General features: G+C 41.7%; 1 protein-coding gene across 1 annotated transcript in view; it reads left to right on the forward strand.

The window, feature by feature from the left end:
- Nucleotides 1-10,007, forward strand: part of NCAM2 (neural cell adhesion molecule 2) — a 160,588-nt gene extending 150,581 nt beyond the window's left edge. Inside the window, exons 18-20 of the mRNA XM_066621290.1 lie at nucleotides 5,983-6,187; nucleotides 8,331-8,450; nucleotides 9,896-10,007. Of these exons, the coding sequence (XP_066477387.1) occupies nucleotides 5,983-6,187; nucleotides 8,331-8,450; nucleotides 9,896-10,007 (437 nt within the window). The remainder of the gene's footprint in view (nucleotides 1-5,982; nucleotides 6,188-8,330; nucleotides 8,451-9,895) is intronic.
- The last annotated feature ends 16,907 nt before the right edge of the window (nucleotides 10,008-26,914 follow it).

Raw genomic sequence — 26,914 nt, forward strand, 5'->3', positions numbered from 1 at the left:
TCGTTGTAACCCAATGAATAAAATCTTTCTTTGTGGCAACGCAATTCGATTCTGTCACCAGATTGTGTTGCTTATGCTGTCTCTTCCAACAAACTCCATTTACCATATGTTGACATCCTGTCCTCTCTTGTTTCGTTTCCTTAATGAAGGAGGTCATATCTGTGTCCTTTGACCATGAAATTTCCATCAGTACTATGGCCAATAAGAACAGAATTACTTATTGCTCTGCTCAATCAATTAATAACATTAATTCATCACATATTTAAAATGCTTGAACAATTGTATCATATGTGGAAGTAGTATTTTGTCTGGACATCAAACAATTCAGTTGAGCTTTGTAACATTATGGAGTGCTCTAGCAAGTAACCAAATAGCAACTTCAGTTGCACTGTCAGTCAATTTTAGGAAGGGCCTACATGGGAAGGATCATAGGGGAAGATCAGCTGAACAATGATAGAACATGCTATGAATGCAGAAGGGTCCCAATTCAGTCCATGGTTTCTCTAGATAGGGCTGATACAGACCCTTGCCTGAAACCCTGGACAGCCACTGGGGGACAACATAGATAATACGGAGCTAGCTGGAACTGTGGTCTGACTCGGTACAAGACAGATTCATAAGTTCATATCTGTTCATGTTCAATTGATACTTGTAACGAAAGCATCGTTGTACTGATCACTTCTATGTATGTGAAGTAAAACAATTGAAGAAGTCAGGCTTACTCAACTAGAAATGTATATATATCGCATGCATGCACTCTACTGCATACATACCTTTTTTCTTGCCCACTGTTGTGGACCACATCTGTATGAAACAAATAGAAATTTTGCTTTCAAAATAACTCACTGCCTGAGACCCAGCACTCTGATGTCTGCACAGAACTCTGCTTATCGATCACATTTGTAGTTCACTCCTACAGTGAAAGCATGGGGTAATCCCATTTTATTCCAACCAGCAACTATTCAAGAGAGCTTAGACTGAAAGATTGAAATTATAGACCTACAGGTGAAAATCATTCAAACTTGAAAATAAAAATCTGCCTTTGTGGGAACCATGTGGAACTGGACAACGTAGTAGTAGTATGTTCTGTCTATGGACATAGTGCTTTAAAAGAGATAATAAGGCAGGTCCATGCCCTGAGAGGCTTGCAATCTAGAAAAAAGATATAAGGGAAAGAAAGAGGAACAGAGTGGTCGCATTGTAAATGGGGGAAAATAAGCCATTTTTCATGTACACATATTTAGGCTTAGTTGCAGTATGGTTTAGGGAATAGGAGTTGTACCAAATCCTTCACAAAAAAGGTGGGTTTCAGGAGGAATTTGAATTAAGAAAAGAGGAATTGCACAGGTAGTTCAAGGCATAAGAAATAATGGAGCAATGAAGAAACTGGAGTCATTTGAAGGAGCAGGTGACCTTCGGATGGGTGAGGGTGGTGGGGAAGTGTGTGTAGAAATACCTTCTACAGGTCATAATTTTCGTCATACTACACATTCAATGCAAGCATGCATTTGGCATCCTGAAGGGGCAGAAGTATCTTAAGGATAGAGCCATTTGGAACAGGGAAATGGCAGGAGAAGAACAGATTAAGTGACTTTTCCCCTGCCATTTCTCCACTCACAGTGACTTCCTGGCAGGCAAGGAGCTATTGGGCTACTATTTCATGCATTTGTGTGTAACATGAAGCTTGGTTCTTAGCAAGGGTGTGCTGGAGCCACAGCACCAAATCTAGAATCAAGTCCCCGGTCTCCGCCCCCCCCCCGACTCAAGTTACGTGAGGACTTGGGTGGCCGTCGCAACTCATCCACAGCCATTTTTTTGAGTCATTTTGACTCAAGTCTGAGTCTTTTCAAGAAACAAGCTGAGTCACAGAAACGGTGGGGGGGGAAAGCTAGCAAGCAAGCACACACACAAAACAGAGTCACAAGAACACACAAAAGTGGGTCTTGACTTGAGTCTATTTGAGTCTTTTCATTTTAGGGTAAAACACCTGAGTCCTAAATCAGTGCCCAGTTTTTGACATGTGTGACTCAAGTTGCCATAAGTCATTAAAAATACACATTTTGGCAACTAGAGTTGATTCCACGACTCATGATTCCCCATCCCTGGTCCTTAGTTGAATGGTTGTGCATGTGCTGACCCATGATAAAAAAAGGAAACAAAAAAACCTTAGGGCACAATCCTAACCCACTTTCCAGCACCGACATAAGGGCAATACAACTCCGAAGTAAGGGAACAAACATTCCCTTACTTTGAGGTGGCCTCCGTGAGTGCAGGATGCAGCACACGTCCCATTGGCACTGCTATGCCAGTGCTGAAAAGTTGGTTAGGATTTGGGCCTCAGTCTCAGATCAATCAGTTTCCTCTTCTACAAAAGTATTTTAAACCAAGACTATGCACACTTAATGATCCCACTGAACTCAATTGCATAGGATTGCATTGTTAATGTTTCTTGATAGCGAGAACATCTACTGCTGACATCCACAGGCTGTGAAATATAATGCAAATACTCAACATGCAAAAATAATTTATATATTACACACAGAGCAGTAAACACATCCATGTTAACTAAGCAATGATTGCAACATCCAGATTGCAGCATCACTCACCATTACACCATCTATGGCATGCCTGAATCCGCTATCATAGATCAAACACTGAACGTTCTACATAGACAGAACTTTCCTATAGTTTCAAATTATCTCCGCACAATGCTTTTCAATGGGCCCATTTTACATAATCACCTGCAAGGCATCAAGTGCTGAGTAACAAAATGTTGCATATTGTAAGTAGGCAGAGCAGTGGGCATTATTTCATTCTTACCCTGATTACTTTCCTTCATGTCACTTTTCCTAATCCTGCCTTTATTGCTTCTCGCCTATGAATTTACTGTTGTTCTTTTCCCTGCTTGTTGTATCTCTCCTCTTTCTTGGTTCCCTCAATGCCCAGAGTTCCTGGGTCCTACTTGAGGCTTTTACAAAATTGCAATAGACTTATTGTTGAACTGATTTCAAAAGGTTCAGGATGTGATCATTAAGGAGTTGGACTTAACCAATCTGGAATAGTACCAGGCAATTCCATTGTAAGTTATTTGGAAGTAAATACTATTGTATTCAGCGAGGCTTCCTTTAAGTATACATAAGACTGAAGCAGTTGTTCCTTAAAGTAGGGGTTCCCAAAGTGCAAGTCGCAACAGTTTAGGGTGTCACTGCACACTCACTGGGGCTCTGCAGATGTCCCTGGTGGCCCCTCCCACCTGCCCCCCCCCCGGCCCCAGCAATTTGGATCTTGCAAAAATCTCTTGCAATCTAAGATGGTTTTACAAGATCCAAGATGGATGCATTGTGACCCAGGAAATTTTGGGAACCACGGTCTTAAAGGACTAGAGTCATGGTTGTTTTCTTATAGAAAGCTTAAACCAAGCAGGTTATGCAAGGCTGATTATCCAGGTTGCAACCAATGTGTAAGTGACCACAAAATTATGCTCAGTTGGGAAATTCTAATTTAAATCCATTTTTAAAATCCTGTATTGTGTTAACTTACCTTGTTTTCTGACATTGTGTCTGTTAATTAGCAAACAGGTACCATCTGCAGGAAAGTGTTGAATTTCACGGTAACAAAAGGGGACATCACTGAAGTATTACCTCTTGGAACATAGGGAATTACAGGAAATCTGGGTTAGAATAACCACTTAACTAAAGTGAAGCCCAAATGTTTTACAAGTAGCCAAACCAATTATTTAGTTTGACAGAGTCATTAATCAAGGTCTGTGAGTGTTACACGTTAGACTCCTAAAATTACAAGTAAGCTAGTAAACAAAGGCCTAGTATTGCAGTCTGTAATTTTACAGTAATTCCCAGTTGCTCACTTGACAGTAGAGGCTTGCTGTTCCTAGATAGTGAATAAAAAAAAGAAGAAAATCAAACAAAACAGTCTAGCAAAGCAGCAAAATTGCCCTGATTTGGTAAACTCCTCTAAATTGTCTTGAGTTATAAAATGGTTAGAGGAGGGGAAAATGAAGAATCCGTAGAGTGCATATCTGCTGAGACAGAGAAATTCTTGCCTCAAGATTTAAGCAGAGGTTTTGCCAAAGTTCTTATGAAAGTTCAGCATAATCTACTCTGACTAGCAGTGGCTCCCCAGGGTTTCTGAAAGGAATTTTTCCTTTCTGTCTGTCACGGGGACGCGAACCCTGATGGGGATGACACACCCGTGGGGTCCCGGCCGGGCCGCAGGAGCTCACCTGGAGAAGAGGCCAGGGCAGCTTCCTCCAGGGGGCTGTGTGGCTGGGGCGAACGCCCAGGACCTGCAGCCGGGTGGCCGATGGCACCAACGGGGCTCGCTGCCTCCACCGCGATGCGACCCCATGTGGCAACATCGCCACCACTGGGGAGGCAGGACGCCCCTCCCGCCCACATGGGTGACAGTGGGAGTTGGGGGTGGCCGGTGACAGCGGTGTCCAGTGGGCCGGCGGAGGGGCGCGCTGCGGAGGGGCGGGGATTCCCCACCGGCTTGAGAATGGGAGGGATGGAAAGGAGAGGCCCGGAAGAGGGTGTAGGCAGGCATTGGGGAGGAAGTATAAGAAGAGGAGAGAGATGGGAGGAATGGAAGGGGGCCCGTGAAAGGAACGAGGCCACTCCCCTTTGCCTCAGAGGGATGCGAGACAAGGAAGAGGGAGAAAGAGAGCCCGGGGAAACACGACCTGAGGGACACCTTGGAGCCAGTCCCTTTGGAGGACGAGGAAGAGGGCGAGGAAAGGGAACGCCCTACCATCCCGGAGGAACCCTAGATGTGTCGGGGAGAGACCCGAGCAAGGGAAGTGGGTGTTTGGAGGTATCTAGCCTTGACACTCCCTTACGTCGAGTTTGTGAGAGACCGGTGAGAATACAGGAGTTGGCTATGAGAAGAAAGTCTTGTTAAGTAGAGGGGAACGCGGACTCATGAATGTCAAAGTGCTGACTAAATTAAATCGCATACACAGAACTTGGACTGTCGCCTCTACTTCTTCCCAAGCAGCGGGTAGGAGGAAGGGAACCCCTGGGGGGGGGGGAGGTGGCTGCAGGAATGGACATCACACTGTCCTACCTGGAGATACCAGGGATTGAACTTGGAACATTCTGCACACAAAGTTTGAGCTCTACCAATGAGCTACAGCCCATTTGCAGGTGGCCAGGCAGAGGTGGCTCAACCACAAGTTGACTTGAAATGATTGTGCAGAGCAGCATCCTTGGACACCCTTGGAGAGGCAACAAACAGACAAGCCCCCTGCACATCTGTAGGCAACCTCAGTAGGCCCCTTGATCTGCTAAGATCAAGTAGGAAGAGGCTTGCAACAATTTCCAAGGGAAGAAGAACAAAGCAAGCTGCTGTAACTCCAAATCACATGGCCCCACATACTTGGTGCTTATGAAACTCCAAGTAGGCAAGAGCAGGTGATCTGGAGCCCATCTCCTTCCTTATACCTACAAAGATCGCACTGTGCATCTTCACCACTCTGTGCCTTTTCTGTTTGCAATGAGCATGTTCATTGCTCTTGTTCATTTTGAACAGAAGAGGTGTGGAGCAAGGAGGTTGCATGGCTCCGTCTTTGTAAGTAAAGGGGATGGGGACATGTCTACTCATTTGCTCGCCCACCCACCAGTCCTCCAAGCAAGGGATGTGCAAGCACATGTGAGCACCCCAAGGTGGCAATGTGCAGGGATTTCTTAGGTTGATCATCTCTTTCATGCATGATCAATATTTAAATCTGTAGCTAAATAATCTGATCGTTTCCGTTAGACTAACCACTCTTTCCAGTTTGCACATAATCACCACTCTTGAAATCAATAGCAGTACTGTATATACAGTAGAAGGTAGCTTTATTAGAATATTCTGTACTACTTTAAGACCTTGTACTTTAACACCTTGTGCTTAAGATCTACCTAAAGCACTTGAACCTGTAAACTCTTCACAGCAGATTAACGGTCTGTTTTGTTTGTTTTCAAGACACTCTTTTTAATGGTCTTGGACTGGGTGCAGTCATTGGACTGGGAGTAGCTGCTCTTTTATTAATCCTTGTCGTGACTGACGTCAGCTGCTTCTTTGTGCGGCAATGTGGACTGCTAATGTGCATCACCAGAAGGATTTGTGGGAAGAAGAGCGGCTCTAGTGGGAAGAGTAAAGAGCTGGAAGAGGGAAAGGCTGCATATCTGTGAGTATCAGTCACAACATTTAGAGACAATTGGCTAGCAAATGGGAATCTGGCATCTCCACTGTTATGCTGAGATTACTACTGAATGTCTTTTTTGCAGCATTTAACTACATCATTTTTATTGCCTGCTGTGCTGATTCAATGATGGGATTAAAGATTTTTCTAAATGATCAACACAGTTTCTGAAATTGTGTTCTGAAAACAGGGGCACATGTTAAATGTCAGGTGGTCTACTGAGATCTTTGATCCTCTTGGCTAAAACCTATGCATGCTGACTTGGAATTAAATGCCACTGAATCCAGTGAACTTATTTCCAGTTAAATATGATTAGGTTTACAGCTGAACAGGCAGTTGCTGTGCATGTTTATGTTGGACTAAAGTTGCAATCCTATTCTTGCTTACCTTTACCACTGGACTCAATGCTTCTGAGTAGCCATGTATTTGACTATTCTCCAAGTGTCCACATTTCAAAGGGCCCGACTTTCAAAGACAAGTATAACTGCAAATTATACATAGCTCCAAAATTCTAAATGAACGTATAGAACTACACTGTGAAAGGAGATGAAGGGGAGGGGAGGAGAGATGGAACTTCACCCTTTCTCTTCAGGCCATTTCGGGACTGAAACTCACTCTCCAGCAGCTACTCTCCCTTTTCAAACTTGGGCATAAAAGCAGCTGAGGACATCGTGATTTTCAGTAGCAAAACAATAAGAGGTAAAAAGGTTAAGAACCACCACTAGTCTCAAGTTCATGGTCTCTCCCTTCCAACTGCAGCATCAGCAGCTGCATAAAACTTTTCTTTCACGCATGTTCATGACACTACATGCAACGTGTATGTTTGTTTGTTATTGTATTTCTATCCCACCTTTCTTCCCTGGAAAAGACCCAAGTGTGTTCTGACCTAAGTATGCTTTGAACTGAACACATTCAACTCATGTCAAGCATTAGATTCTTATCTTGTATACTACTGCCCATGTATCCCCCACACAAACACGCGTGACAACAGTTTTGGTAGAAACTAAGGGTCATGTTTATTGATTGATGTAGTGGATCCTGTCTATTCTATGACCTCTCAAGTGTGGGCCCCTAGCTTGTAGGAGACAGTCATCTGCCTGGGCTGTCCTTTGGGCATAACCACCCAAGCTCCGAACCCAGGATCACCTCACAGATCTCCCAGCTCCTCACAGTCAACCCCTATGAAAGAAGGAAACAAGAAGGAAGCGTCAGGGAAGCTTAGTTGGTCTGCTGACCCTGAACAGGGCAGCCTCTAAGCCAGTGGTTTCCAAACTCCTACAGTCTTTGCGGGGATGGGGAGGGGGCAGCTCTGGTTTCACAGCGATCATGGTGCCACCATGACAAAGGGGCTTTCTCACTTACCTGGGGGCAGCACTGGCCTTCAGCAGGGTACAGGGGGCTCACAGCCCCCTCCACAGGCCTCCCTGCTGCTCTAAACAGCGCTTATCTCTTATGGGAACTCACTCCTGGTTTTCAATCTGCCCCCCAGGTAAGTGAAAAAGTCCCTTGTTCACGGCAGAAGCACAAGCACTGTGGCACCATCACTGAGGGCTACTCCATTTAAGGGGGAATGCCCTGCTTCTGGTTGCTCTGGTGGGCCGCGACCCACCGGTTTGGTAACCACTGCACTAAGGCCAAAATTACATTTCAAGCATGAGGTATTACCAACCAAACATTTAGTTTCTGTTCAAGCATTTAGGTACTGCTTTAAAGATCTTACTATCACCTTACATTAACAATGCATAATGTATTAAGGAAAAGCAACTTCATGTATTCATAAAAATTGCAACTACATCTATGGATGCCCTTATTTTCCATGCTGATCAGATCAAATGTGAAATTTGAATTTGCTATAATTTAAAAAAGCACCCAGTTAAACGTAATCAAATTATTAATTATCCAGAACATTTATTTTGAAATGCTGATCTTTGAAATATTAATTCTGTGTTAAAATGAATACTAATTTAACAAATAACTCCAATGTGCTTTGTACAAGTGAAATTAGCAATAATTTGACTTTTCCATCTCTTCCATGTTTTTGAAAACTAAATTTGGTCAATTAATAAAGTCTAATATATTTTGACAATACAATAATTGAGTTCAAGAATCTTTTAATATTTTTTTTTAGGAAAGATGGATCAAAAGAGCCAATAGTTGAAATGAGAACAGAGGATGAAAGAATTACCAATCATGAAGATGGAAGTCCAGTAAATGAACCCAATGAAACAACGCCATTAACAGAACCAGAGTATGTAACTTGAGTATGCAAAACTTCTAATAGTTTTGCAGATACTATTCACAATTTGTAATGGGAAAATCATAAAAGTGAGGAAGTGATAATACATTACAAGGTATAATAATCAATATGATATTGCTCTGTAACCCAAATGAATAATAACTCTCAGACCACTTAAGTATTCAGAGATGAATGTATTTTTACTGATCTCTATCATGTATATGATGCATGTTGATCAGACTGAAATGTTGGGAAATTTTACTTTAAATTAAACAAATGCAAAAAAGTGAAAACAAGAAAATTACATAGAATAGTCCATCATGTGACAATTAAGAAAGTAAATAAAGAAAAGAATACAAATTTATAAAGTTGTTTAATAAGAATTATTGCATAAGGAACAGCAGATCTTGACCAGTGTTAAAAGTGAGCATTTTACTGACCCAGCATTGAAGAAAGCCTCGTTTTAAAAGAGAGAGTCCAAAGTTTCAATCCTGCAATCCTTTGTATGAAAAACTTGATAAAGCTGAATAAATAACAACAAATAAAATACTGTAATGATAACATTTCTCCAGAATTTTGGGGAAACTTGCATCATTTTGTTGTTCCTTGCAACATCCAAGACATATTTTTTCTAGATTTTGCCCACTCTTAGAGCACAATCCTGTGCTCGGCAGCACTGCTCCATGCTGCTGAGCTCTGTCGCAAACGTGCTGTAAGGCACATTTGCGAGCCTCACCGCCAGGCTCCAGCCCATGCTAGCCCAGCGCCGGCTGGTGCTGGGCTAGCATGCAGCAGTTGCCCAACCTCCGCGGCTTGGCAGTCTCTTAGACCTCCAAGCCGCAGCACAGTAAGCAGGGGCGGGAACGGGGGCGGGGTGGAGGTGTTCCGGGGAGGGGGAGGCTGGCAGGGACAGAGAGAGGGCAGGGGGCAGGCATGATGCGGAGGCGTGATGCTGGAAGGGGGGCAGGCTCAAATGTGCTGGGAGAGGGAGGGAGGTGGGTCCGCGGAACTTTGCTCCGCATAATCCAAGGCACTCGTGGAGGGCTCTGCACCCTACACGAGTGCCTTTGTGGGGCTGCTTACCTTACCCGGGGGAAGGGGACAAAAGTTCCCTTCTCCCAAGGTGCCTCCTGCAGTAGCCTGGGGCACGCAGGATCCGGCAGCAGCCCTTCTCAGTGCTGCTGAGCCTGGGTGCCCCAGGCAGTTCAGAATTGGGCTGCCCATTGCTAAGGGTAGTTCTGCTACATTCCTGTGAAGCAAACAAGGCTTAATTCAGTCACAACTAATGTATCCTATTGATTTCAATGAAATTTGAATACAACCATTTTTAACTGGATAAGGTATAGAAAAGTGCATAAGATACAATTACAACACATCTTTAAAGATCAGTGATGCATAATTTTCAAAATGCATGGTTTTCAATTAGTAATATCTTGTCTCTTCTAATTTTATCACAGGAAACTGCCATTAAAGGAAGAAAATGGAAAAGAAGTTTTAAATTCAGATACTATAGAAATCAAAGTTTCTAATGTCATCATCCAGTCAAAAGAAGATGATAGCAAAGCATAATACAACTACTACAGCTGTCTAGAGTGGGGGGAAAAGCATTTGGATTCAAATAAATCTGTGACCAAAACTTTGCAGCTGACCTTAGGTCTCTGGGCAATTTAATATGGCATAATTCATAGAAGTCATTCAAACTACTTCTATCGAATGTCCGTTTTCATTTTCTTTCAATAGTTTTAGTCTATAGTCCTGGCTGACATCAGTCCCGTGGTCTCAGTTTGGCAAATCAGCCAATATAAATATTGTAATTTATTTTATTGCTGAAGAAATCTATTTATAAAACATCAAGAATACCCCGTAGCCACAGACTGTTCATGAGACAGCTGCATCTCTTACAATGGAAGTTAAACCCATGAGAGAAAGTGCCATATACATTTATATTTGTTTGTATTTGCAATTTTAAAAGATTTTGGTTGCCTTTAAAAAGAAAAAAAATATATAAATATAAATATATATAAATATATATAATATATCAGTCTCAGTTAGAAATTAGATATCTATGGCTGGCAAAGGCTAAATAGGGACCTCAGCTGCAGTTGACCTTTTGACACAAGGATAGACTGAACTTTTGCATAGTGATAGCCCTGCACTTTCACACTGGTTCAGAAATGCAATGAAGGGTTCCAAGGTTTGATGTACAGATTTTAACAGAGGTGTGACCTATTTTGATGACGGCATTGATCACATCCTAACTATCAAAGTCCACATAAATTTCAGTGCTTCAGATACGTTGTATTTATGTTTGGAAGATTGTATGTAAGCTAAAATGTTAAAATTTATTTTGTGAGAAAAGAAACCTGAATTATGATAATAGCACTCAGCTTCAAAGGAAATCTTACAACAATAAATACAAGCTCAACTGAGTTGCCTCAATCTATTTCTCAAACCTAATACTGTGCACTATTTCCTTCCATTTGTTTAGTATAAAAATAAATGTGTTTGTTTTAATATAACTAATTCATCTAAACTCAAAGGCCAGAATCCAAAGAGTTGTGTTAGGGGTGTCTGTGTACAGTGGGATTTTCACTGCTCCCCCCCTTTAAAAATAGTCTCTTCTACCTGCCTATCATAAACTGATAAGAACATAAGAACAGCCCCGCTGATTTTGTAACTCTTCTTGGGTTCAGAAGAACTTCCTCTGGTGTAGGGAACTAGTCATATAGCTCCTTGGATTCAGGGCCTAATATTAAACTGTTTGATGTAAAATGTGAAGCATTTTATTTAACTTCTATGCTCCTTTCTGTTTTTAGTTTAGAAATAATTCCAATAGCGCATAATTTTTTTAAAATTTGGCGCTATCAGGAAAAGACTTAAATGTAACAGGAAAGATTAAAAAATAAGTATTAATGTTATTTTTCATGCTCTGAAACATAATTTTAAAAGAAAAATAATTTCCTAACAATGATTAAACAATGCCTTTAGTATGGTAAAAACTTAGTTTTTATATCTGCAGCACTTACTTCAAATTATCAAAACAAAGAGTAACAGTTTGAAATAAATCTAATGATGAATACCTTCTGTCCTTATCTCCCTTCTTGTCAAAGGGAATAGAAGCAAATATGACTTATCCAGCAAAAGTCCTAGTCCCAAACTGAATTTGTATTTGGTATATAATGATGTAATGCAGTTTAAACCAGTTTAACTTCACCCACATGTTCCTAAAATGTAGAATGTTTACCCTTCTAGAAAACACTTATGACAGCTTCAAACAGCGTTGATATATGGAGAATGCAGATGCCTTTAGGCTCAATTTGGCTGAAAGAGATGAAGAACATTTTGGGGTCGTTTTCATATTGTTGTCATTCATAGGTGGCTAAGGTTAATAATGATAATTTCTGACATCTTTTTCCTTGATGGGTTTAGAAATTGATCTTTTTGTGTAGGATCCTTCATTCCCAAAGTAATAACTCTTACTCACTATTTATTGTAATAATCAAACATGCTTCCTTATTGTAAGGCAGAACACAACTAAGCTAAAAACTAAAAAGAACAAGGAAAAAATAGTTTAATAGTTGAGTCTAGCTCCATCACATAATAGAAGATTTTTAAGGTTTAACTCTTTAGGGCCATGTTACTACAGATCTCTTAAACTGCTAGAGTTCAATAAGTGAGAAATTTTCCTTTTGGATGTTGAGTCCAGGCTGCTAGCTTGACAAGATACTGGGTCAAGTTAAGAGCATTTCTGCATTACATTGGCAACCAATTTACGACTGTAGTAAAGTGTTCCACTGCTGTAAATCCACTGATAGGATTGGGTAGAAAGTAATGTAAGGTCAAAGTATATCAATTTTGGGCCTTTCAGCCCCTTAAATCTTTGGTGTTCCTTGACAAATAGTGGTGGTGTGGGAGTGAGTTAGACTGGGATCACAATTCTGTGCTTGTCTTCTCAGAAGTAAGTACTATGGTTTTCAACAGGCCTTACTCTCAGGAAAGTGTGCATAGGATTGTAGCATGAATGTACTATCTGCTGCCGCTCAGTAGCAATGGATAAGATGCTTCTTAGCAAAGAGCATTACATAATGGCAAGGACTTAGTCTGGGGATGCACAGAACTATTCCTTTAAATGTATTGATTTCTTTGATCATGATTCTTTAAAGATTCCTTTAAAGATTCTTTATAAATCACTCTATTCCTTTAAAAATCATGGGCTGATGAAATTATTGGCCTATATCTCACCTATCAAAATTGCAACTAAGTAATGCCCTAATAATGGATTCAGCATTATGGATTCAACAGTGGCATACATCGCTACTTTTACAGAACACAAAAAAACACAATCCCTATTAAAATGTATTTGGACTGTTTTAGAACATGTTGGTTTTCATAACATTTTTATTATTATTTCAATACCTATTACCATTTCAATGGACAGTCTCTGACATATAATGAAGAATAATGAACAGAGGCAGAAATGTGCACTGTGGTTTTGATGCTCATTGTGGATGTGACATTAATTTCAAACAGGCCTTAGTTCATTGTGCCAAATGAGATGGTCAGATGTTCGTATGTGAAGAGAATGCTCTTTATTCTAGGACATTTTTAGAAGATAATGCACAACCTTTATTACAAAGTAACCCAGCTCTATCATTTTCTATGGACCAGGCACAATGGTTCTATCATCCCTTTGCGGTTTTTATCTCAGTGCCTGAAATGTAAGGAATACCTGGCAATCCTAATGCTGAGCTAACAAAAATACCACCATACTGAGTTATGCAAGAATGTAATCATCTGTCATGAACAGCTTTATAGGAGTGGAGTTTCTGTCTCTCCATAAGTATTCACAACTTTACCATAAAATACAATAAAAAGGTAACATTGAACATTACCTTCATTATGCTGAATCCTAATCATTGGATTCATTACGATGATTCGTAATCATTGGATTCATCATAAATATAATTCCCTAAATATTTTCAGGCTTTGAACTGTATATCAAAAAGCAGCCATTTTTCTTATGATTGTGAAATCAGTTCTTTAAGTGCCAAACATTGAGTTATTTCCCTGTCACCTGTTACGTAGATAATTAAGATGTATTTGTGCCTTGGTAGCATGCCACTCAGTTTGAGGAAGCAAAACAAAGCTCTCCTTCCACAATCTGTGGATCTGTGTTTTGATTAATAAAGATACTCATACTTGCTTTTGTTCTCAGAAATGCAAATAAAGCTGCCCACCGTATTATTCAGCCACATTCACTCTTAAAAACCCAGATGTACCTAAGATGTGGTGAAGCAACCATTTCGTTGGCATTTGTTTTGTATGTTTCTAAATGTGTGTATAGAATTCTATGTTCAAGTTTCAGTCAGGAGTTTACCAGTGAATGAGAAGTTTCAAAGGCAAAAACTGCAGCAAGGTGCCATCTTCCACACACAAAAATATCAAAGGAAAAAAGTAGAAGCCACATTAATAGCCCTTTTCAGGCTTTCCTCGGGGTACAAGGAATGTGAGTGGATGGAGCCCATCAATGTCTTTAAGGAGTCCCCTTTTCATACAGTTACGGGACTTCCTTCAAGCATTGCACAGAAAATGCATAATTTGGGATGAGACATGTCCCATCAATGCAGCTCCTCCACACATGTTCACTGTGCATTACTGACCATGTGAAAAGAGCTAGCATTATGGTCTTTTGAGGGTTGTTCTCATTTGACCAAATCCTCATTTTTTTTTTAAGAGCAATCATATGGCTAAACAGCCAGCCAAGTTGTTTTCCAGATTCCTTTCTCTAAACATTAGTCCATCCTTTCAGTGAAGGATCAGAGGACTCTCCCTCATTTTTCTTTGGAGAATAAAATAGGAGTGTTGCCTGCAAGGCAAGTATTGAATTCACTGCCTCTGCTTCAGCAATCACAAGAAATGTATTTACCCACTGTCCTTAATGCAGCATGCAGTCCAATTCTTTCTGTGCATGGGGCAGCAAGAAGACCTCTGCATCAGGCTACTATGGTCACACAACTCACTCTATGGGAGAAAAATGTAGCACCTTTCACAAAATTATTCAACTTCAAAGGGTTCCTATAGGTTATTTCGTTTGATAGGATATGATGTCTTTCAGAAGAAAGTCTGTAGCTACATCTCAAAGTAGCCCTTTGCATATAAGAGGATTTCATTGTCACATCAGAGTGAATCCTAAATCTTGATATCTTTTGGAAGTTAAAATAAAAAATGGACTGTGTTTTTCTCTAAACAACCAATGGTAATAGTAAGACCATTGTCTATACAATGCATATTGTGTGTATTTTTGTCTATTTCCTTGCTTTTAAGTTCATTTTTCTGCAGGTGACTACAGTGGGGAAAAAAGTCATGGTTAAGGTCAATGTTTATATACTTTTAAGAAGAATCTACTTTTAAAGAGAAGTTCCTTTACATATTATGAACTCCCTTCAAGTAATTTGGACTGTAAAGTGTCACATAATGAAACTGTGTGATAATGCAAAGCAACAACAGGCGACAGAATGTTCAATATTTTCCATATTCATGTATAAATGAGGTATTCATATACAAGTTATGAGAACCTGATCGAACATTTGTTGATCCAACTGGGAGTTATCACAGCAGTGTTTGGATCAATTATAGGTTGTCAGGTGTCTTTCCCTTTTAAAAATGGTATTGTGGGTCCCATTCTGGTGGATTTTCAAGTCTGAGATATAGTCATTTTCCCAGCCTTAGGAAATGAAATAAAATGGGCGTGTTTCAGTCAAAGTCCAGCAATTTTAAATTCTGTTCATTGCAATGGGGAGAGTTAAGCATTCGCTTAACCCTCTCATGGAAATAAGTGAATTTGAGATGGCTAAACTTTGGCAAATTAATGTCCAATGTGTCTTGTAAGATGTGTGTTTTAAAAACACGGGTGGAAATTAGTATTGCTGTGATGCTGTGAAAAGGAAGATGACAAAAATAGGATATGTTAAGAGAACATATGCAAAGGATTGAGGTAAGCCAAAGAGTGAGCAGCAGGCGACATGGAGGCAACAGATGGACAAATTGGCAGAGCGGCTAAAACAGAAGGTGCCATGACTGGCCAAAAAGGGAAAGGCCTGTGTATGTTTTGAAGAGGAATGTTAAGGAGGTTTCGGGGCAAAACAGATCTTGCAATCCATTTGGGTTGCAATCCCAAGAACCTCTGAATGTATATACAATGAGAATCAAAATACTTGAGGAATGTCATTGCTCATGCCAGATATATAGACTGCGGACAAGATTAAGGAGAGCGTTTCTGCTACAATGACTGTTTGGGTATGTAGTTTGGATTCTGTTTTCAGTATAATCTAAAACATGCCCGTTTTTTGTCAACTTGTTGTTTCAAGAGTCCATCTATCGTATCTGCCATCAGTGAAGGATAAGGAGCAAGTTTGTTTATCGGTTCCAAATTTTATGTCCCTATGAAATGCTGTACATATATATATCTAAACTGTAAAAAAAAAAAAAGATACTGCAAATGCTGAAGTTTTGTATTTATGAAAGACGTCAAAAGTATGGATTACAGTTATATCAATTATTTGTCACTCTCCACCATTTGTATATTAATAGTAAAGAGACTTTTACTTTAACAAAGTGTTGCTTTTTACCCTGATGTTTTATTATAAGTATCTTTCTGTAAGGAAGAAGGTGGTTTAGGGATCAAGAGCATTCACCATTCCAAATTTTGTTCTTAGCAGATTTTTCAAAACACTCTAAATGAAATTGCATGTTACTAAAAATAAGAAAAGTTTTTTTTTTTACTCTCTATATGCAGCCTACTGTACATTCATAGAAAACATTCTGGCACTCTAATGCAGTAAATCAGGTGTATCCCAAATTCTATGCCTCAGTAACCACACAACATCTTGATTAAGTACACAGGGAGGATGAAGAGGGAAACTGAAGCTGAAGACATCACTTTTGTGTCTGGAACAACTTTGTTTTTTCTAAAGCAGCACCTAAACATTTTCATCACACAGCACACAGACAAGGCTCTAAAATTGTAAAAGCACACCATCATGTTCTGTTTGATAATTCACAAGGCACACCGCACCGCCGGCAGGGGGCTCACATCCCCCAGAGGCCCTACCAATAAATGTCCCTCTCCCCAAAACTCTCATGGCACACCTGCAGACCATTTATGGCATACAAATGCAGCCCAGCACATTAGTTGAACTGCTGCTCTACAGTCAGAAATTTTTTTGCAGGTTCAGATCTGCTGACCAAAGCAAGGTATAGCTGGTAATAGAATGTTTTCAAAACCAGAAAGAAAAGCAAGGCTTCTCCTATGCCAGCATGCTAGAATTGGAGGGGCATTGCTCTAGTGAACCCAAGTTTGGCCTTCATCCTAAGGCCTATGGCACCCGAGACTTCCCTGCCATCAGCCCAAGCCACAGTGCCATGAGACTGGCCTGGGTCACACTCACTTAGCATGCATCCAGCACCACATGCATGTGTATAAGCGACATGACTGACGACACCAGCGCTGGGCTGATTCATACATCGCATTCCAAGTTTGTAACACCAAAGCTACTAAGGGAACCGCACATTTACAAAAGGACTGCACAACCAAGTCCCCAAAGGTAAACCCACCTAGCTCCTTGAATACATCATCACCAAAAGGGTACTGATGACAACAGGCAATGTATAATGTGATAAACAAAGCTAAAGTAAGACAGTGATAGACTGAGCCCTTTACTGTGCCTACAATCATCATCACTTCCTTAATGAGCTCAAATTAAGGGTACATTGACCCAGCCCTATGCATGTTTCTCCCTGAGTAATTCACCAAATCCACTGGGCCTTGGTCATCAGTAACGGCACACAGAGCATAATGGAAAGCCTATTAGGAGACTAAAAATAATGGTTGAGTCCACCATTAGTAAGATGAACCTTTGTACCCATTTGTGTTGTTAAAAGAAGTAACACTGGAGATTGGTAAGAAGGAGAACTAAGTACATATTGACTAAGGGCCCAATCCTAAACCAACTTTCTAGCACCTATGCAGGTGTGCCAATGGGGCATGTGCTGCATCCTGCAGTGGGGGGGACCATCTTAGAGGCCTCCCCAAAGTAAGGGACCATTTATTCCCTTACATTGGGGCTGAATTGCGGCTGCATCATTGCTAGAAAGTTGGATAGGACTGGGCCCTAAACAGTCAGTTCAATACCTTATATTCCCTATAGCAGTCAAAATTTCACCAGCAGACCATTACAGATGTGGTTCTTTTACTTGTGTGTGATAATATCAGTAGCTTTTGAAATGAAATCAAGCTGTAACACTTCATAGTCAATGACTTGCAGTCATCAACCCTTGGTAGCAAAGAAAACCCTTTTCTTTTCATCAAAATATTAGACAATTTCCAAAACGGTTCTTTGTATTGAACATTCATTTAGCCATCATCCCATAAAGATATTGCTCATATTTTCTGTGGTTATTATTTCTGTTCTGGATTATGGTTCTCATTTGACAAAAAGAACAAAAACTATATAGAAAGGACACTGGAAATGGAGCATACTACTTACATCTGCCTTGCTGCCTATGTAGTATGTAATGCCTAAGTAAAAGGATTGGATCCTGAGGTTCCTTCCTCCAGTGGCAAGAGCCCTCTTCCAAAGGAGCAAGGTAAACTCTTGATCTGTTGGTTTGAATCTAAAGGGAGGTCTATTAGCAGGAAGCCTTTCCTACTCACAAGCTGTTTCTGAGCTAGCGTGAGAAAAGTGACCCCAAATCCCAAGAAGTTCTTCCCTTTGAGCAAGCTCCTGCAGAAGACTTTTCAGAAGTTCTTTTCAAAATAGGTGTCCTAAGAGATCAACTACCGCTTGGGAAGCCTACCAGGAGGTAAGTTACTTACCTCCTGCAAGCTGCCTGTGGCCCCCCCTCCCCCGAATGCAGCATGTGTTTTTTTGGTGAGCATGCATTGTTAGAGGTACTTTTTTTGTTACATAAGACCGTTGTATTTTTGCTTTCTGGTTTTTTGACCGTAGCATTTGACAGAATGGTGATATTTAACTCAGGTTTGTCTTATTGCATTCTGCTGTAAATTACACATTAAATGGTGTATAACATGATGGTATTATTCCTACAAACTGTGATTTTACCAATTTTGGTAACTAGTGGTGTCACCCCCATGTGCATCACCTGGTGCAGTCTGCACCCCCCACCACCTTCACTGCTTCTGCTGCATGAACGGAGCCCTTAATCCCTATACATCATGGCAAGCAGTGTCTCCAGCAGCTGCCATCCTAGTGGCCCCACCGGCTCCAAACTCACTCCCTACTTGAATTAACAACCAAACCTGTTCCTACTCCTCCCCTAGCTCCACTGATGAGGGCTGATCTCACCTCTGGAAGCCAGCCCCCCACCACAATATCAAAGCAAAGCATGAGGTCTAAACTTCCACCAAGCTACCCCTCAAAGCCCCTTCCTCTTCTGTACTCACAGACAGGAGACAGAAATAGATGATGCCATAAGAGAGTTGGCAACTGTCCTCCTATCCTGAACTCAGAAGAACAAAGGACTACCTGGCCAGGTAATGAGAAATCCAGTACTGTACCCTCCCCTGCACTTGGGATGAGCTCACCATTTAAATGAGCTGAAGGAAGTCACCTCTTCTGTCACTTTGTTGAACAGCAAGGCCAGGGTGACCAGATACAATGGAGGACAGAATGTGTACACCTTTAACCATTATATAGAAGAGGGAATCTTGCCAGGTGCAGCTCATTTTAAAGCCCTTCCTTGCTGAGCTGCACCAGACAAAATGCCCTCTTCTAAAATATGATTAAAGGTATAGGCCCTCTGTTCTCCATTGCATCTAGTCGCCTTGAGCAAGGCTGAGTGACAGAACACAAGAGCTTGGTGTATTTTGCATTTCTGTTATCCTGTTCCTTTATTGAAGAAGCTGAAGCTGTACCTTGCTCAAAGGCCTAAGGAAGGACCCCACTGCCAGGTCACTCCATGGATCCCAATACCTTCAGCTTCCTTCCAGGAGGCATTTGCTTCTCCAGGCCCTTTTGCAGCTGATGTTCAAAAGCTGATTGTGATATTGCATGAGGCTGGTCTGCTGTTCAAAGAAAAAAGGGGAAAAATCTTCCTGTGTGTGTCCAGATATTTCAATGGGCCTAAAATAGTTATTTGGATCCTGGCCACATGAAATGCATGTTGCTTTTATAGAAGATTACCACACATACCCGCCTATAAGTCGACCCCACAGATAAGTCAAGGGCAAGTTTTGAGCCAACAATCACAGAATTTTCTATGACCCTTGGATAAGTTGGGGGTTAAACTTAGGGGGGTGCCTGACTATAGTTTTGTCTGATTTTACCCAAGGCCAGATCCTGAAAAATAGCCTACCACTAATTGTTACCTAAGAACTGTAGTCTCTAATTTATTAAAAACACAGTAAAAGATCATAAGATACATTTTTATTCTTTTTTAAATTCTGAACTTCTCCACCTTTTTGTAAACACTATCAGAGTAAGTACACTGTAAATAACATACCAGTGGTTCCCAACCTGGGGTTCATGCACTCCCAGGGACACTCAACAGGACCTTTAGGGGTACTTGAAAAAGAATGGAATAATGGCAGAAAAAGGCAGGCCGTGCTCCAGAATGCACGGCCTGGAAGGGAGGTAGCTAGTTGGCTGTGAAAGCCCCACCAATAGCTAGTTTTTGGTCATCAATTCATGTATGAACCAGTGATTGAAAACCAGCACAGTAAAAAAGCTGAAACATAATATGGAAAGTGATCAATCATCCAGAATGTCTCAGGACACTTCAGGTGCAAAATAGTGCAAAGGCAGAGTCTTCTGTTCTTCAAACAGATGAAAAGAGAAAATATGTGATGAATACATGAAGTCTGGGATTTCATATGGAGGAGATGAGGGCTTGTCTTACTAATTACAAACATTTTGCTAATAGGAAGGGTACAATTTATGGAAATGGGCTGCCAAGGGATATGCAGGTGAAAAAGGTTGAACCATGAATCAAATCCACCTTTAAGGTGTCTGGTGTGTTAAGCCAGAAGCTCTATGTACAACATATTACACATAACTGGGAGTGTGCAATTCAATTCACAGCAGAGAGATGCAGCTGCATATATTTGCAACCCTTTTTACTCAGAAGTAGACCCACTGCTTCCCATGGGTGTTATTCTGAAGTCATGGTGCACTGAATTGTAGCCTGCGAAGGAGGGTCCCATCCTGGTGTTTCTAAAAACAGACCTGCTTTGCAAGCATTTGCAAAAGGGAACCAGGCTGTAGCAGAAGGAAGGAGATTAAAAGGTTAACTTTGGCTAGAATTTCCCAGTTGCTGCAGAAACAATCTCTGCCCTGCCTGCCTGGTGCTTGAGAAACTTGGGGCCTGCCTGCCTGCCTGCCTGCTGCTTGAGAACCAAAACTGTTCAGAGTGGAAAGACTCTGCCCTCTGATTGACCCGGAGATCAGGCGAAGTGAGAACTGGAGCTTAATTACTTGGCAAAAATTTATATCCCATCTTCTTCCATCATGAAACTCAATGTAGCTGACACTGAGTCCCCAAGTGGTCACCCATCCTGGCACTGGCCAAATGTAGACTTGACTTGCTTTCAGTTAAGTGGCTGCATGAGATGCTCTCAAACCATGTCCTGGAATGCATGTACTTTTGGGTTTGGTGGTGGTGGTAGGGTGGTTCAGACCTAAAATTAAGATATATCTGTTTCAATTTGCTTGTTTAAATTTACAATGTAATGAAAATTATCACCATATTTAAGTAAAAAGTGGCATTTACAAGCCTACAAACAGATTGCTGCTCCCACGCCTCCTAGGCGGTAGGGACATTTTTTGCCCTGCCTCTGCTGTCAGACAAGGCAGGGAATATGTTTTCTGGACTAAATTGTGTGCTTTGAGGGATTGGGTGGGGCTTAGTGCAAGACAAACTCCATCCCATCACTCCTCACATATTGAGTAGTTTGCTCAAGCTGTTTGAAGTCTTATGTCCATTTAAACACGAAATTATACTTTTCAGGGCAGCAGTTCTGGTGACATTTTTTTTTTGGGGGGGGGGGTCCTTTGGTCCAGTGAGCTCCTCTAGAAGCAAGACAGACACCTTGTTTGGCTCTGCAGTTTGACAACCTCCCTTGAGTACTGGGAGGGGTAGAATTTTGGTTCTAATCCTCAAAGACAAATCAGTGGGTTCATGAGCAGCTTGACTATCTTTCGAGGACCAAGGACTCTGACTTATGTCCTGTACATGCCCTGCAGGTGTACCTGGAAGGGTGACATATGAAGGGTGTACCCCTTTTTCATCATTTGGAAGGGTCCCCTTTGACAGTTTTTGTCTCTTGGGGGCTTATGTGTTTAGGGCTTATCACCCAAAGATTATGGGTTGCATCATGTCTGTATTATTGGGGCTACTCTTGCATATGAAATGGGCAAAAAACAGAGGATTTGCTGGAAATCAGTTGTCTTCAAATGCTACATGCACCCATGAAGTAGTTTGCTACAGTTGGAGAGCAAGGCATGGTGTCATTTCTGTGTTCTCACAGGAGGAGACAGCAGCATGTTGTTTAAGTTGTGGCAGCTACTTTATTGGGATTTATCTTTGAATGGAGATAGACTGTTTTGTGATATTATTTTTCTTGTGCAGGCTGTGGCTAGATGGTGCTACTAAAGGTGTTTGTTGGTGGATACTCCATCGTTATGGGTTTTTTTGTATTTTTTTTTTAGCCCACAAGAGAGCAAACTTCAATAGTTTTGGTACCAGTTTGAGTTAGGAGACGTAGCTCAGGTCTCCTGGTTGGCTAAGAGGAATATATTGTGGAACCGGTTGCTGCACAGGTTTTATTCATTTGGGACAAAATTACCTGTGTCATAGGATGGGTGTGTCCTTGAGACTGCAAGCAGTTAGGGACTTGGCTTTTCTTCATGAGTGGATCCCTGGAGTTTTGATTCAAACTGATAGGGTGCATTTGTCTGTAACTGGGACTAATATTTTGCTTCAAGATTCACAGTTGGCCCTGCAGGACATTCTGAAGCATGGTAGGGCAGTGAAAAGCTAAGCTCCAGGCTAGCCCCACTGAGGGACAACTATATTGGGGGCCAGGAGTAGGGATTTTGGTGTGCACTCTGAGGTAAGCAAGGTCAGAAGAGGGATCAGGACCTATCCCTAGGTACTGAATGGCTCAGGGAGACTGGGAATATCTCTGACATGGATTGCAAAGCTGACCTCAAATGCTTTCCAACCTTGGAGAGGTGATAGTTCAGCTTCCTCAACCCTTTGGGGTTGTCATTGATGAGCTTGGATTGTGAACTGACACCCATAGCCTGTTGTCAGGGTGGAAACATCCATTAAGGGAAGAGGCAGTCGTTTGGCCTCATCTAGATTAAAAGCCCACACTAAAGGAAGAAGGAGTTTGATGCTGGGCCTGTTGGTTAGGTTATCAATAAATGTGGCCCAACATTACTCCAAATCACTTGACTCTCGTGTTTATTGGGAGGGGGGGGGTGTAAGGGCAAACAGATCGTGAAAGAAGGCTATTTGTATTGCCAACACTGCCTGGAAGTGACTCTCTAGAGCAGGAATTCTTAACCAGGGATATCCATACACTTTGAAGGTATAGGCAGTAGTGGACCTACCATCAACTAAATGGGGCAAATGCCCTGGGTGCAGAGTCCCGCACCCCTCCATGACCATGCGGAAGCCTCTCTGAGGCTCCTGACGTGGTCAGAAACAGTACTTCCAATTTGTCAGAAGCACAGTTTAAGACATCGGGGAAACCTCAGAAGAGCCAGGGTGGTGTAGTGGTTTGGGAGGTGGACTCAGATCTGGAAGATTCAGGTTCAAATCCCCCCTCAGCCATGAAGCTTCCTGGGTGACCTTAGGCCAGTCACTTTCTCTCAGCCTCACCTACTTCACAGGATTGTTGTGAGGACAAAAGGGGGGAGCAGCTGTGTACACCGCCCCTGAGCTCTTTGGAGAAAGGGCGGTATAAAAATGTGAAAAATAAAAATAAATAATAATAATTCTCCGACACGTCCTGGAGTCACACAAGGCTCTGCAACGTCTTGTTGAGTAGGGAGTGTGTGAATTTGCACATGAGGGGCAGTGGCATCTTGTGTTAGGGCACCATCGCAGACCATGGGGCTGGGGAAGTCTGCCACTGGATATGGAAACCAAATGATGAGGGTATGGGATTCAATTGCTAAACAAATTTTAAAAAACTGTTAGATTATCTATCACCATTATCAATATGAATTGAGGCATTCTGTTCCTAGCTATCCATGTGTAAAGTAAAACCAAGCCATAGACATCTTCTGAAGTCATGTTGGTACCTAATAGGATGGTGATGATTTTGACGGTCTGGTGAAGGAGATATGGGGACGTGTGAGGCAATCCATTGGGGGTCTGTAATTGTAAAAAGGTTAAGAACCTAAAGTTTCAGAGAGAGGTCTTTCATGGTCCTTACCTGTAGATGCCAGGGACTGAATTGCTTTTAAAATGAATAGTAGCACAAGATGATTAAGAACCTAATCCTATCTAACTTTTCAGCACTGATGCAGATGCAATGCAGGTAAGGGAATAAACATTCTCTTAGCACACAGCCCAACAAGTGACTCTTCGATTCTGCACTGGCTCAAAAATTGCTGCAGAATTGAGTAACCCCATGGGGGGCTACTTCCCTTACTCAGGGGAAGGGGATGAAAATCCCCATTTCCTGAGGAGATGGTGGTGGCTGCCCGGTGTGCACAGGATACTTTTTTTGGCACCACAGCAGCTCTGCGCTCTGGGCAGCTCAGGATTGAGCTGTAAATCATCAAGTCTTGCTTCTAAGTGAACATTCATTGGATTGGACCAAATGACAGCTGATACTCATCCCATCTCTGATAGACCAGTTTAACCAGGAAGTGACCCAGAACTGGTCCTTTATATGAAAAAAAGTGTTTGGGACAATCTAGCTTAAGACTGTGGCACACACAGTGAAGGGACATTAATGCTTTTGCCCTCTCCAGTTTTTCTGCCAAAAATCACTCTCAAAGTGGTTATTTGCAGCAAATAGCTGTTTCAGAGGCAAATAGCTTTTGGGAGGAGAATGATGCACATGGGGGAAAGTCTTTGATGGTATTGCCGCTATTGTTTGCGTAATGGGTCTTTATGGCAGGCCTTTTCAACCCCTTTTGCAAACATCATTTCTTGCAAGTAGCAGTGTCTCTAGGGATCCTTGTTGTGTATGAATCATTTGTAGTACTGGGAAAAACTTCAACCAACCCAGAGGGGTGAAAGCAGTTTTGATATAAATTAACTTGTACTGCTCTTTTTGGTATGTGAACATGTCAAATTCCCTGGATTTTAATGATTTGCACCTCAATCCTATACTCTGGAACAGTGTTCTTCAGTCTGTGGCTGGATCATTACCCCAATGAGGTTGTGAAACCTCATTTCAGGGGTTGTGGCAGCCTTTCAAAGCCTTTGCAAGGGAGGGCTTGGATCCAATTCAATAGTGGTGCTGCCGTACCAAAACCGAGTTCTTGATATAATCCTGCACAGCCTCTTTTCGCTGTCTTGCCCAGCAGCTCCGAAGACTGGCCCTACTCTGGCTGCTACCTTACAGGGTTGTTGTGAACTCAAAAGAGGTAGGGTTTAGGCGGATCAGGTCCTGGAGGGGTAGAAACTGGCGGCGGGTCCCCAGTCTCATACTTTATTTTTTGGGTTGAAGAGCACTGCTCTAGAAATGCCAGCATATCTCTATATATGCTAATGCAGCAACAGCCCTAATGGAATAGAAGTCCAACTACAATTGGATGTGACACAGATGCTGGTGCAACACCAGAAAAATGCTGCACTGATGTAGCTCAGACATCGCTCGGAAACTGGCATGACTTTGTTGGCAGAGAGGCAAACTCATGTGCCATTGGTGCAGTGCCCAGATAGGACTGGGCCCTAATACTGGTTGGTTTGACAGCAACTGACATCATAACTGCAGCACTGCTTTTTGGTCTAGTTGACGTGGCATGAATACATTTTTGGTTTTTTGCGTATATGGAGTCAGTGTTGATATGAACTTAGATATTATAGTTATGTGATTATGAGACGTAAGACTGAATAACGAGTAAGTCATGAAATGTAGTTTTGAGACTATTGTATTGTAAGACATGAGACTGCATGTTTGGTTTCATTTCTTCAGCCAGATAATTCACACTTTCATTTGAATAAACACAGATGCGCCGTAATTAGGAAACAAAAATATCCTGGAAGCAAATATTGTTTATGAGAATATTATGCCCACTTGAAAATCTTTACTAAACTTAAAAACAGAGAGCTGCTCTTTCAAATACAGCTACAGAAAGATGTACAAGGCAATTCAGCTTGTTTTCCATGAATCGGTAGGAACAGTTGGTTTTATGTCACCTGGCATCGGAGGCCAATGCATCACCCCCATGGTGGACCTCCTTCCATGCAGGGGGCAGTGCAATGCCCCAGGCAGTGGGCGTGGTGATGCGCCATTTCCCCATCCCAGTTGTGTTTTTTTGGCTATAATTAGAATAGAAAAGTGGTTTGTTCAGCATGGTTTGTTACATTGCATTCTGCATGAAATTACACATTGAATGATATATAACATGATGGTATTATTCAAAAGTACCAAAATTTTAAAAATTTTGGCCAGTAGTAGTGTCACCCCCTGTGCTTGCCACCCGGTGCGGCCTGCACCCCCCTAGTGATGCCACTGAGTAGGAATACAAATTGATTTTCTAACAGCCCAATCCTATCCCCCCCCCCCCACTTGTTGGTGAAGCCATGCCAAAAAAGTATGTGCTGTATCTAGTGGGGTGTGTTGAACTGGAAGGCTTCAGAAGGGAAAGGGGATTTTCAAGGAAACAAATGTTCTCTTAACTCAGTTTCAATGCTGGATATGGCTTGGGTCATGTGGCCTAGCAGCACCAGTGGTGCATGACAACTCATGCATTGGGTTGTCAGTATGTGAAGCTGGATGTGGCAAGTCAGTGGTAATAGTAAAGACATCAATTCATTCTTAATGGAAGGATTAAATGAGTATAGAAGAAATACCAAGACTATGATGGAACCAGATTTAACACTAGGTTGTAGCACTTGGGAATTCAGCGCTAATTAAGATGGGAATTTGACCATCCATTTAGGCCAAAAGCCCCCCCCACAAACACACACACTGGATAGGACTATTGGATCTTTAAATCTTACAATTCATTTGGGTTGCAATCCCAAGAACCTCTGAATGTACATACAATATACATTATGTATGTCTGTATATACAATATACAATGGAGGCCTTTTGGTTTGGGCCAAAGCTATGGAACTGCCTCCCAGCTGAGTTGCCTTCCCAGTTGGCCTTCCAACTGGGGTTAAAAAAAGTTTTTAATTTCAGTAGCCACCTTAGTTTCTGTCGGTTGCTGTTCCCGTTCTTTTATTTGATTAATAGTTGGGTTTTTAATATATTAGTGATTGTA

Source organism: Tiliqua scincoides, chromosome 3 (genome assembly GCF_035046505.1).
Source record: "Tiliqua scincoides isolate rTilSci1 chromosome 3, rTilSci1.hap2, whole genome shotgun sequence".
Taxonomy (NCBI): Eukaryota; Metazoa; Chordata; class Lepidosauria; order Squamata; family Scincidae; genus Tiliqua; species Tiliqua scincoides.